Source organism: Erpetoichthys calabaricus, chromosome 3 (assembly GCF_900747795.2).
Source record: "Erpetoichthys calabaricus chromosome 3, fErpCal1.3, whole genome shotgun sequence".
In the NCBI taxonomy this organism is placed as follows: Eukaryota; Metazoa; Chordata; class Cladistia; order Polypteriformes; family Polypteridae; genus Erpetoichthys; species Erpetoichthys calabaricus.
Window position 1 is genome coordinate 292383107 of NC_041396.2, and position 13739 is coordinate 292396845.

At 36.0% G+C, this 13739-nt stretch overlaps 1 protein-coding gene across 2 annotated transcripts in view; it reads right to left on the reverse strand.

Moving 5' to 3' along the window:
• tfcp2 (transcription factor CP2) overlaps window positions 1-13739 on the reverse strand; it is a 90277-nt gene that overhangs the window by 41403 nt on the left and 35135 nt on the right. For both annotated transcript variants that reach the window (XM_028798531.2, XM_028798530.2), the window contains exons 2-3: window positions 1941-2092; window positions 228-304 (exon numbers count right to left, since the gene is read on the reverse strand). In XM_028798531.2, coding sequence (XP_028654364.1) covers window positions 228-304; window positions 1941-2092 — 229 coding nt within the window. The remainder of the gene's footprint in view (window positions 1-227; window positions 305-1940; window positions 2093-13739) is intronic.

Genomic DNA, 13739 nt, shown 5'->3' on the forward strand with positions numbered 1-13739 from the left:
TAAGCCTGACCATGATTCTACAGGAGAACAAACAGAAGGAGACTTTGCTTTAGAATGCCTGGACAGTATACTGTATTAATCATTTAATTATAATGCTTTGATAGCAAATTTAACATAAAACATAAAAGTAAAATCTAACATAAAAACTACACATCTAGAGATATCTATATATAATTATTTTATTGAGAAATCTACCTGTATGGGGAAATCAGTAAACAAGGTCTCACCTTTACGAGTTTCCCAGTGATTTCTGGAAGTTCTCCCATCTTTCTGTTGTCCAGCATTCGGATTTCATATGATTGGCCTGCAAAAGACCAAAACTACTTTAACATATAGACTGGATGTGGCAGAAGATGGATTAAGAGACAAATCTCTTAATAGCCATGTAGAGAGTAAGACATGAGAGGTTTTAAGAAAATGGAGGAAATTTAGTCTGCCACACCTACTGTGTTTGTTTATTGCAGTCAAAGCTCTATCATTTCTCAATAATGGGATCAAGGAGGGCAACATTGTATGCAAAAATTAAAACAATTAAATTAAATCCTGAAATATGACTTACTTTGGAGCTCATACACATACAAATGCACAAGTGCCCGTGTCAAAAAAAAGTTCAAATAAATGAATTGCTTACTTCATTTCTGCAAATATTTGTATCTGCTTCAACATAATATTAAATTGTGCTATACAGTATATGCACTGACAAACCTAGAAACATCTACATGTTACTAGGTGAATGGCTTCATTAATAACCAAAATTCTCATTTGAAGTATATATCTAAAAAAGGAAAGAAAATGACATTTTTATAAGCATATAATATCATAAACATCTTCAGTATCTAATTTTCTGTAGGATGACAATCTGGAAAAATATTAAATACCTAAAGCCTCTACTGCCTCTGAAGTAAGCCAAGGTGTATTTTATGCCACGTCTGGGCGTTTTTCATTTAGTCCAGCTTCTTCTCACATTTGAAAAAATGTTATGGTATGGTTAACTGACCATTGTAAATATTTCTGGAGCAAATAAATGTATGTTCACACGTGTATTTTGTAATGAAATAGCATTCAATTCAGAATTTGTTCCTGCCCTACACTCAATGTTGATGAAATAATTTACATCTTTTGATAAAAAAATGACTTCGGGCAAGTATGCCATAAAAACAGCTTGTTCATGGGATTTGAAAACATGGCTGCTGCAATTCCAGCTTAATTCAAAGCTGTGAGAAAAATAAGGTACTGAAAGCAGATAAAAGCACAACTGAATAGCCTCATGTTCAATCACATGCTAGATGAGCTACCGAAAGACTGATGAGAAGTACAAACATGGATGTCCTTACTAGAAAAACAATATGCTATGTAATACTACTATTAATTAGAAGGTTTGTAATAAATTTCTATAAATTACATATTCGAGTTGTAACACAAGTGTGTACATTTTGGCATTTAAAGACTTTTAAAATTATAAAAAAGTTACTTTGTGAGAAATGTCTATTTGTTAATTTCTAAAAGCAATAATGACCTACTTAAGTCTGTTTTTTTTAACACTATAAATATAAAACAAGCTATACATATTTACTATTTAAATAAAAACTGGAAATCATAAGAATTGAGTGACAAATAAATTCAGAAAAGGCTGAAACATAAAACAGATTTCATAGGGCACCAAAGTGGCAAATATTTAAGCCATCTACTTAAAAGACAACATGACACCTGCTTCAACAACTGTTGTAGACTCCTTGATCTTATCACACATTCAAAGATCAGTTTTCTTTCTTCCTTCTTCTCATTACCAATGTTACTGTTGAGGTAAAATACATCTGCTGTACGGTTACTTATTTTGTGTTCTACAATTTCCATTTCACAATGGGGAAAAAAACCACAAAGGTGCAACTCACATGGGGTTACGGTGTAACGGCTAGACAATATATCTTTACAAACCCCACCTTGATTGAGGTAGGTAAGCGTCTCATCATGCAGCTTCACTGCTGGTGATGTGGCAGCACACAATACATATTGAAAGGGCAGGATTTTGTTTTCATCATCTGGTGGTAGATTTGATTCTTCCTGCTTGAAGATGGGCAATGCAAGAACATCACTGAAAAGATATGAAAAAAAAAATATACAAGAGGCTTTAAGCAACGGAACCACCATGAGTAATAAAAATCAACAGAGGAGGAATTCACAATGAGCGTTGCATTAAATTTACTGCAGATCTTTCAAAGCTAGATTTTCATAAGTTTTATTCTTGTGGACCTATGCTTCACTAATTAAAATGCTATTCTGAATCTCTAATAGCTGAGCACAGAAAAGCTACTAGATGTAAAAAATGAGGCAGGAACAGGACTGGGACCCAAAGGCACCCACACCATTACACCTGGTGCTGGGACTGTATGGATCTGCAAAATGCATGCCTACAGGAGCCTTTTGCCGTAGTGCCTCCATACATCGATAGATAGAACTTTTATTTGTCTGCGGGGGAAATTGTAACATGGATTCATCTAAAAACACAATACAATGCCAGTCATTCTGCCATTGGCAGCGTTCTTGGCACCATTGCAGTTGCAGATGCCTGAGGAATTTCTTTGCATTAGCAGAAATTCAGCAACAGAAGTTGGCTATTTAATCTATTGATTGGCCAGTGCTCTTGGAAAACAGCAGAGCAGACAAAGTAATTTTAATTATTATCACTAATATGTTAGTTTTTATTAGAACAGATTGTATCAGTCTGTATTATTCTGTGGTTAAAACTACAGTATAAAAATTTGAATAATGTGTTATTGAATTGTTTTGTTAAAAGAATATTAACAAATATGTTCTCTGTTTCACCACGGTCCTCCTTATTGGTTCCTTTTTTTGACAGAGCAGTGACAATATCTAATATGAAGATAATGCTAATTTGTGGTGCTAGAATCATCATTTACACTGTTTGCACAGAATCAGTATTTTATCTTCCTTATTGCTCTCACCTAAAGACTTTCTTTTCTTTGGTACTAATTAATCACTTAAGACACTTCTTTAATGAATAGTTAATTCTTCAGTTTCTAAGCTAATACAGATTTTCTTACAATACAATGGCGACAGATAGCTTAAATATTAAAAAATGAATTTAAATCAACCCTGAAGCATAAAACGATGGCACAAAACAGATTTCTGTGATTTATACACAGTTTATTATTGTAGTCATGGACTTAAAAAGAGAAACTTTTGCGCCTCAAAAAGCAAACGGCATAGTATGAAAAGAAAAAAATGATGTTTTTTAAAAAGTAGCGAGTTTAAATATGAAAGCAGGTATTCTCTTTAGAGAGAAAAATTTACAGGCTAAGCTTTTTTTTTTTTTTTTTTTAAACTCTACAGAATGCTGAAACCACAGTTAATTCAGTGAAGGAGCCAGTGCATCACCAATATGACTAATCATCTTTTTGTTTGAGAATACAATTCAGCTTTTTCTTGGTTTTAGACTTTACCCCCTTTCACTCATAGAACCAAGAGAACTTCCAGTTTAACCTTTTTAATTAATAGACCAGTATTTTTTTTTTGTTCATACATTTCAAGCCAACCTAGTAAACACTGGTACCAGGTGGTAGGGAACCTGAAAAGGGTCTGAACACCAACATATCTTTTTTTCTTTCATTGCATGTTTAAATGAGAAAACAAAGATGAGCAAAAACACTTGAATGAGTGATCTGAGTGTATTATTGTGACCATCATGATCACCACTGCTTTACTAGACGTTGTACAGGTCAAACAAGGCTTGCCCAAAGTGTGAATGGGCCCTTAGACTGGATCCACCAGTAAGTAGAAAAAAGTAGACTTGGAAAAGAACTGTCCAATTGGAAATTGCAAATAGTGAAAAATAGGGGAGGTCTACTTAAATATCTGTACAAAAAACTAAACAAAAAAAAAAAAGAAAAAAGCAAACCACAATCGGAACCATTTCTTTGAGGCCTTAATGTCTTCTTAGGAGTCTAGAAAATAAACATGGTGCAAATTCAGAAGTAAAAACATAATTTATGTTCAATTTATGAGCACAATGAGGTGACCAACATTCTTTTGAGTTTTAGACATTTTACATCATTTAGCAGACGCTCTTATCCAGAGCGACTTACAACAGTGTTTGTTAGTTTTTTTCGCATACCCCTTGGGGTCAGAGCGCAGGGTCAGCCGTTGTACAGCGCCCCCTGGAGCAATTACAGGTTAAGGGCCTTGCTCAAGGGCCCAGCAGAGTAGGATCTCTTTTGGCACTGACGGGGATTCGAACCGGCAACCTTCGGGATACCAGCGCAGATCCTTAGCCTCAGAGCCACCACACCACTACTAGCTAGTAGCATTTCATGGTTGGCAAATGAGGAAATTAAAAATGACCGCAAATTTCACTGCTCTTTCGCATATATGGTTCTGATTAGGAAACCGATTCTTTTTATTCATCCTCTGAATGTTAAAGGATTTATATTTGTAGAAGGTAAAAACTGAGACAAAATTCAAACCATTTGACTCCTCTGTCTATTTTATAATGGTGAGGAAATACTCTACTCAAGTTTATTAGAAAATAAAATTCAGGAGCTGGTGTTTCAAACCTTTAACTCTGCGTAGATTCTCAAATGACTCGGCTGTGATGCTACTTTGAAATGAAAGACCAAAATATTTCATACTAATGATACAGTATCTAATATTGATTTTCAGTTGCTTGAACTGATATGGGCTGGAGACAGTAACTGCAGTTGTAAAGCCTGAAATGCCCCATTAGCTTTAGTCCAGCAAAATATAGTAAACATCTGAACCTTAAGCTTAAGATATCACACAGCCACACATAATAGTTTTACAGGAATCTGAAATAATGGATGGAAAGGTAGAGCCCATTTTACATTTTGTGTTTATTTAGCTAATTTATCTGAATGCTCAACTAAATACATACTCTAACATCACTTTGACCTGAGACAAAGACAGTTGTTAAGTTATTATGATTAAGCACAATGCATTACTATAATGTTCACTGATTTATATATCTTTGATATTATAATTTTGATAGTATTATGTACTATTTATTTTCAGCTATTGGAAAGAAATCATCATGGAATAAACTTTGTAGATACACACAGTACACTATTGTGATTGTACATCATTCTTTCTAAACCTTACATTGAAATCCTCCATTTGTTGCTACATGAGAGAAAAAAAATCCACCCTGCTATTAAATACAAAATTTAAGCTCTTTAGGCATAGGCTGGAGTACATTTAGCATTTCAGTAAGAACTGAAAAAAGGGTCAGTAGGGAAAATGCATACACTCGACAACCAATGTTTTGTCAATATTAATTCTGTTATTCAGTGCTTCTGTAAAAAAAGAACAATATTTGTCTATCCCAGGGTTTCCCAACCTCGGTCCTGGGGACCCCCTGTGACTACAGGTTTTTGTTCCAACCAGATTCCTAATTAGTGACAACACCTGATAACACTGATCTCATTTAATTAGGTGGTATTTTTTTTTCTCTTATTCTACATTCAGAAAAGCACAGCAGCATGATTTTTACATTTATAAAGACATTTAGAAGTATTTCTGCTTTTTCTATAGATTTATATCCTTAACTCTCTTTTGTTGATTTCATTCTATTTTGCCTTTTCTCTGTGCAGTTTTTCCCCTTCGTTGTATCTTATTAATGACAATTAAAAATGAGCAGAGCAGACACGCTGGCAAACAACACAGAATAATCAAAGGCTGCAACTATTTTAGCATCAGACCCACTAATTAGTAAATAGTGGATTAATTAAACAATTAGAACACCTAGAAAAGTAGAATGAAAATCAAGATGAAAATATTGTTAAAAAGAAAAAAAAACATTATTCCCATATAACTGCTTGGTGCATTTTAATAAATACAGTCATATGAAAAAGTTTGGGAACCCCTCTCTGCCTGCATAATAATTTACTTTCAACAAAAAAAGATAACAGTGGTATGTCTTTCATTTCCTAGGAACATCTGAGTACTGGGATTTTTAGTGAAGCAGTATTTAGTTGTATGAAATTAAATCAAATGTAAAAAACTGGCTGTGCAAAAATTTGAGTCTCCTTGTCATTTTGCTGATTTGAATGCCTGTCACCGCTCAATCCTGATTACTTGCAACACCAAATTGGTTGCATTAGCTCGTTAAGCCTTGACCTTCATAGACAGGAGTGTCCAATCATGAGATATAAAGGTATTTAAGGTGGTCAATTGCAAGTTGTGCTTCCCTTTGACTCTCCTCTGAAGAGTGACAGCATGGGATCCTCAAAGCAACTCTCAAAAGATCTGAAAACAAAGATTGTTCAGTCTCATGGTTTAGGGGAAGGCTACAAAAAGCAATCTCAGAGGTTTAAACTGTCAGTTTCATCTCTAAGGAATGTAATTAGGAAATGGAAGGCCACAGGCACAGTTGCTGTTAAACATAGCAGGTCTGGAAGGCCAAGAAAAATACAGGGAGCGGCATATGCGCAGGATTGTGAGAATGGTTACAGACAACCGACAGATTACCTCCAAAGACCTGCAAAAACATCTTGTTGCAGATGGTGTATCTGTACATCGTTCTACAATTCAGTGCAATTTGCACAAGGAACATCTGTATGGCAGTGTGATGAGAAAGAAGCCCTTTCTGTACTCATGCCACAAACAGAGTCGCTTGTTGTATGCAAATGCTCATTTAGACAAGCCAGATTCATTTTGGAACAAAGTGTTTTGGACTGATGAGACAAAAATTGAGTTATTTGGTGATAACAAAAAGCTCTTTACATGGTGGAAGAAGAATACCGCATTCCAAGAAAAACATCTGCTACCTACTGTCAAATTTGGTGGAGGTTCCATCGTGCTGTGGGTCTGTGTGGCTAATTCAGGGACTGGGGCCCTTGTTAAAGTCGAAGGGTCGGATGAATTCAACCCAATATCAACAACTTCTTCAGGATAGTGTTCAAGCATCAATCACAAAGTTGAAGTTACGCAGGCGCTGGATATTCCAACAAGACAATGACCCAAAACACAGTTCGAAATCTACAAAGGCATTCATGCAGTGGGAGAAGTACAATGTTCTGGAATGGCCGTCACAGTCTCCTGACTAGAATATCATTGAAAATCTATGGGATGATTTGAAGCAGGCTGTCCATGCTCGGCAGCCATCAAATTTAACTGAACTGGAGAGATTTTGTATGGAAGAATGGTCAAAAACACCTCCATCCAGAATCCAGACACTCATCAAAGGCTATAGGAGGACAGTGTCTGGAGACTGTTATATTTGCAAAAGAAGGCTGAACTAAGTATTGATGTAATATCTCTGTTGGGGTGCCCAAATTTATGAACCTGTCTAATTTTGTTATGATGCATATTCCATATTTTCAGTTAATCCAATAAATTTAATGTCACTGTTGACCTACTACTGTTTCCATAGGGCAAGTCATATATTAAAAGGAAATTGCTACTTTGAAAGCTCAGACAATGATAAACAAAAATCCAAAGAATTAAGAAGGGTTCCCAAACTTTTTCATATGACTGTAAATATATATATTTTTTTTACCAAACTTAGTTTTCTAATTTCTACGGTATATTGTTCACAAAACACAGAACTTGGAATAACACATCACTTTTAGCAATGGAGTCCAACTGAAAACAGAAGCTAGTTGGAAAACCTGCAGCGACAGGGGGGACACAGGACCGAGTTTGGGAAACACTGGTCTATTCTAACACTGTGGGGCCCGGAAGCATTCATTAAATGTATACGGAGTGTCCTTAAAATGGCTAATAGAATAAACAGATTTTATAGTTCTTATATCCCTCTTCTTGCATTAAGGAAGCTGCTGCAGCAAGACAATGTATATTTTTCAGTTTTTTGCCCAGCAACCTAACGTTTTTATATATATATATATATATATATATATATATAAAAAGTGCACATCAGTCTTCTCCCCAAGTTCCACCTTCAATTAACACCCAACAGAGAAAAGTGGTTGTTGCACTGCCATTCTATGGACTGCTAAGGATAATTATGGCTCTTATTTTCACATTCTTGTATAGGAGATCTTTTATTACAGAGAAGCTGAAGACTCACCAAGGAGACATACCAATTCAAATGCATTGATGAGGAAATTCTAGGTAATTATTGACAATTGATGCTTCCTGTGTCACATCTGTCAATTCCAATACTGATATTTACATTTTTTAAATTCAAATTGCACTTTAGTTTCTATATTACTGATAACTTGAATGAACAGTACTTAAATCATGTAAGCATTTTTTCCCTAAAATATTTTTGGTCTGTTAGATTAGCTTTAGGAACAGATCAAATAAAGATATTATATACTCTTGGCTCTTTATATGGTGTGTCATACTTGTTTTTTGGAAATCTTGTGCACTACAGCAACAGTCATGGATTTTTCCTTTACGGTGTTTAGATTAAATGTCTTTACTTTCTCAAACAGCAGCTCATTTGACAAAGAAGCAACAGGTGGTGGAACAGCCAACAATGTTTGCTCTCATTTGGCTTTGAGATTGTCCCAGGATTATTGTATCATATCAATTTTTAACTTTTTTTTTTTTTTAACTCTCACTGACATTCAAGACATGCAAAAACAAGTACTATTTTTATTGATATTTATAGTCAAAAATAACCACAAACCTGGCAAACTAGGTAGTATTCAGCGAGCAGTTTCGATTCTGTGGCATATAACTAAACTGCACTGGAGCTAATACATATATTTCTCTTAATCTATGTAGGCTGCTACTGATATGATAGTTATTGTATCTTGTAAAACTAGTCTCAGTTTTACCAAGACGTATGTATGTTGGACTTGCTATTTGGACAGAATCTGCAGATGTGAAAGGCAGTGTGTGTGTAGGTAGGTAGGTAGGTAGGTAGGTAGGTAGGTAGGTAGGTAGGTAGATAGATAGATAGATAGATAGATAGATAGATAGATAGATAGATAGATAGATAGATAGATAGATAGATAGATAGATAGATAGATAGATAGATAGATACTTTATTAATCCCAGGGGGAAATTCACATACTCCAGCAGCAAAAAAATATTAAATTAAAGAGTAATAAAAAAAAAAAATGCAGGTAAAAAACAGACAATAACTTGAATAATGTTCAACGTTTACCCCCTCTGGTGGAATTGAAGAGTCGCATAGTTTGGGGGAGGAATGATCTTCTCAGTCTGTCAGTGGAGCAGGACAGTGACAGCAGTCTGTTGCTGAAACTGCTCCTCTATCTGGAGATGACACTGTTTAATGGATGTAGTGGATTCTCCATAATTGATAGGAGCCTGCTGAGTGCCCGTTGCTCTGCTACGGATGTCAAACTGTCCAGCTCTATGCCAACAATAGAGCCTGCCTTCCTCACCAGTTTGTCCAGGCGTGAGGCATCCTTCTTCTTAATGCTGCCTCCCCAGCACACCACTGCGTAGAAGAGGGCACTCACCACAACCATCTGATAGAACATCTGCAGCATCTTACTGCAGATGTTGAAGGATGCCAGTCTTCTAAGGAAGTACAGGCGGCTCTGTCCTTTCTTGCACAGAGAATCAGTATTGGCAGTCCAGTCCAATTTATCGTCCAGCTGCACTCCCAGGTATTTATAGGTCTGCACCCTCTGCACACAGTCTTACACAGTTTACATCAATGTTATTATACTTGAGAAAGGGCATGTTGCATTATCAAGAATAAATCTGCATATGCCAATCAGAAACTAAAGTTTGCCTGAATAATCTCATTTGTTGTCAAGATTATATTGCAGCACCCATGACATGGATTTCATGCTAGTGGCACTATAACTAATGAGGAGTTTGAAAAATGAATAAAAACAAATCTGATGGGGCTAAACTTTGCTCACATGGATGTGTGTTTCTTTATGAACCTAAAAAAAACTAAACATGAAACAGTGATTTGTAAAATACATCAAAAGTTGTTGGCAGTTAAAGAATGTTCAACAAGAAATCAATTTATCAAAATTGTGTTAACCACTGCAAAGAATGAGAATAATATAAAAGGCTTCATGAGACGTCTCCCCTTGTGAAGAATCTCAATTAACTGTATAAAAATGGTATTAGCCGTATCATTTCATGTGAAAGTGTCCCATGACAAGCTACTCAACTTTTGGCAGGATAACACAAAGTTGGTCACAAATAACATTGGAAAAGACAGTACCAATTCAGGTCATCAACAAGGACAGATTCAAAGAATGTCTAAATAGATTATAGTAGGATCTGCAGTTTCCTTTTGATTAAAGTTTGAATTGCATAACACTTGCAATATGCAACACTTAAACCAATGTGTGAAATATACCGTGGTAAATTGGGAGGTACTGTTAATATTCTTTTAACTGAGTGAACGCTCTAAACTTACACTGGCACTATGGAAAATAAACATAGTTCTACTTAATGCTATTACTTAGGACATACATATTTTAACTGTACAAGTTGCATCACACACAGTTTTCAAATGGCCACTTTTCATTACAGACGCATTTTATGTGCAGGACAGGAAAAGCTGTCAGCTCACTTGTTGTAGTAGCGCTGATGCATGATTCAAAAGCAACAAAACTTTCAGTTGACGTTTCTTTGCTTCTGACAATTTGATTTTTTTTAAAGCAAATCCAAAATGTACAAGCAGTAGGGCCATGTGATGTATTAAAAGTTCACATTGTCATTGTAAAACATTGTTAATGTATGATACAGTTGCCTGTGCAGGGTTTAGAAATAATTAGCTGCTCTATCCATGTACCGTGGGAAACACGAGATATGTTAAAAAAAAAACTTCACTCTGTTTTATTGTGGCTTGTTAGCACATATTTTGCCTTTTCTTACTATATGTGCAAACGACTTGCTGAAGAAAAAGAAAAAAAAAAAGCGTAATGTTGCTGACAATTTGCTTTAGCCTGGGGATCAGTGACCCACAGAATGAGCTGGCACTTCATAATGCAAATGACCAGCTTCACAGCAACAACAGTGAGTGGTCATTAAGTTAGTAAGCTACCTAAAAAAGCAATGTAAAGAGCAAGGAACCATGGGCACTCTGAGCCTGTAAGCATTGCTGCACCATAAATATACCTGCCCTCTTCCGATTCAAACTTTGCACATGACGAACTTGATTAGACGCTTAATGGTAAAGTTACACAATTATTTTCACTAAGGGAATCAAATTTAATTTTGTTTAAATTAATAGCTCATCACTGATATTAAGTTAAAATTAGCCCAGGCACTCATGCACCATCCAAAGTTCTGTGGTCTATGTCCTGAACCCTGCTACATACACCTACAAACAAAATAAGAGAAAAGTCACCTTTACTTGCTAATCTGTGTGGCGCACTAGTGAGTCACAGTGACTTCTCAGATCAGGCTTCTGTGTAAGGGATAACTAGGCCAATCCCCTCTGTTGCTGTTTTAGTCTTTATCCAAAAAACACACTAACGGCCAAGATACATAGCACAGGAATCTCTACTGTATCTATGCTTCCTGCAAACAATAAGACTGCTTGAAAGCTTTCTAGTGGGGAGCGTGATGCTTGGATTTTTATTTACAATGACGTTGTGGACAGCCAATCAGCCATGGAGGAGATACAGTATATTCAACCACTGCCTCAGCCCTAAAAAGCACAGAACTTTTTTTCTTTTCTATATTTACTTTCAGAGCACAAACATTTTTAATGCCACTCTGCAGATATATGTAATTTCAAGGGTAAAGTAGGCTGAAATAAAAGGAAAATCCCTAAGAATTATTTTTTCCAGATTCCTATTTTAGTCTATTTTCTTCCAAACCATGTACATTGCACATAGTGATTTATAAGACCAAAACAAAAATTTATTTTCAGGGACTTCCTACAATTTTTATTTGGGGCTTTTAGGGAGGTCACTGAAAATCTACCCAGAGGATTTTACACTTTGATTAAAACTGTGCAAATATTTTCTGTTTCTATTATTTTTATATTTACAGTAACCTCTTCTGGCATTTTTGAGCATAAAATGTCTTGTTTAGAGCTTTCATTTATATAAAACTATAATATTTTAAACATTAAGAAAAACTTGCTGAGAAATCTTTCTACAGTGGAAGGTGGAATTGCAGTTACTATTTAATTTTTCAAAAGTGGAATCTGTAAAAATGCTACAAATATAAGTTTTGCATGCATTGCCCAACCCAACTGAAGTCCATTTTTGCATCAAAATACTAATTTAAGACTCAACCAAATATGCTAACACTTAACAGGAAGAAGTGATCGTTGATTTTTTACTGCCTATACAGAATGTCAGTCAATTAGTTTTTCAAAACTATTGAATTTATATGTAGTATGCTCTACAGCCGATGTGCAAGTATCAGAATGAGGAAGATGGAAATGTTAGGCAGAAGCTACAACTATGCTCAGATTTAACTCCTGTGTTTGGCAAGGTCATAAAGACTGCCTTTAAAATGACCTTAAACAGGTTGTGGCAAATTATTTGTTGACTCTGAAACGGTAGGCAGTATGTTACCTAAGTTGTTCACAGTAAAGGTGGAATGACCTTAATTGGGGATGCTGTTGAAATCCAGTGGATACAGCTGCCTCAGACGGGGGTAGAGCCAGAAGAGAATTCTGTCCCCTCTGGCACACACTTAAACAGTTTGCAGTGTGAGGTGGATTGGATGACAATCAAAAACTCCCAAATTTGAGGTCACAGTGCTCTCCTTGAAAAGAGTGATATATTCTGCTCATTTAAGAGGTGACCAGCTGCTTCAAGTGGAGTAGTACCTTGGGTCTTGTTCACAAGTGAAGGAAGAGGTGATCATGAGATTAACAAACGAACTGATGCAGCAGTTTTGTGGACACTGTAATGAATCAAGGCGGCGAAGCGGGAGTTAATTCCTTGAATGAAGCTTTCGATTTACCAGTCAATCTACATTTCTATCCAATTGTCACAGGCTGTGGGTATCATCTGAAAGGAGTTTGGAAGTACAAGCACCTGAAATGATGTCCCTGCTTAGGGTTTTTGGGATTACTCTCTTGTGATAGGGTGAGGATCACAGCAATATAGGTAGAACCTTGGAGTTCAGTTAAAGTGGTTGGGGCAAATACGTAGGAATCAAATGTTCTTTTGGCACCTTCATGAAAGGTTTTCAAGGCATAGCCCATTGGGATAAGACCAAGGAGTAGACCCTGGAGGGATTACATCTTTCACTTGGCCTGGGAGCATGTAAGAATTCCTCAGGAGGTTTTGCAAAATGTTGCTAAGGACAAGGAATCCTGATCAGGCCAGCTCACCATATTGCAGTGACCTTCATCAGAATAAGCAAAGGAAAAATGATAAAAGAAAATGATTGTAATTGCAGTCCACATGACACTGGTGTAACCAGTGCCTAATTTGTAAATCATTAGGCACCAGAGCTCATAGTGACTGCTTAAGGATGGAATGCAGGTGTGCTGAAAATGGCAATTTGTATAGGAGGTCACAGCACTGTTAATGCTGAATTACATCATTGGCCTAAAGTAGTAGGGTGTTGTACCATGTTAACCATTATGGATGCAATGAGAAGTTAAGCAAAACGACACCTTTTATTGGCTAACTGAACCGATTACAATATGAGGCCTCAGGTGGCTTGAAAGCTTGTATATTGTAATCGGTTCAGTTAGCCAATAAAAGGTGTTATTCTGCTTGACTTCCCATTGCATCATTGGCCTAATAAATATACATGAAATCTCTATGGCTTACATCTATACTCACAAGTATAAATTAGTATTTCAATTGCATATCTTGAAATTT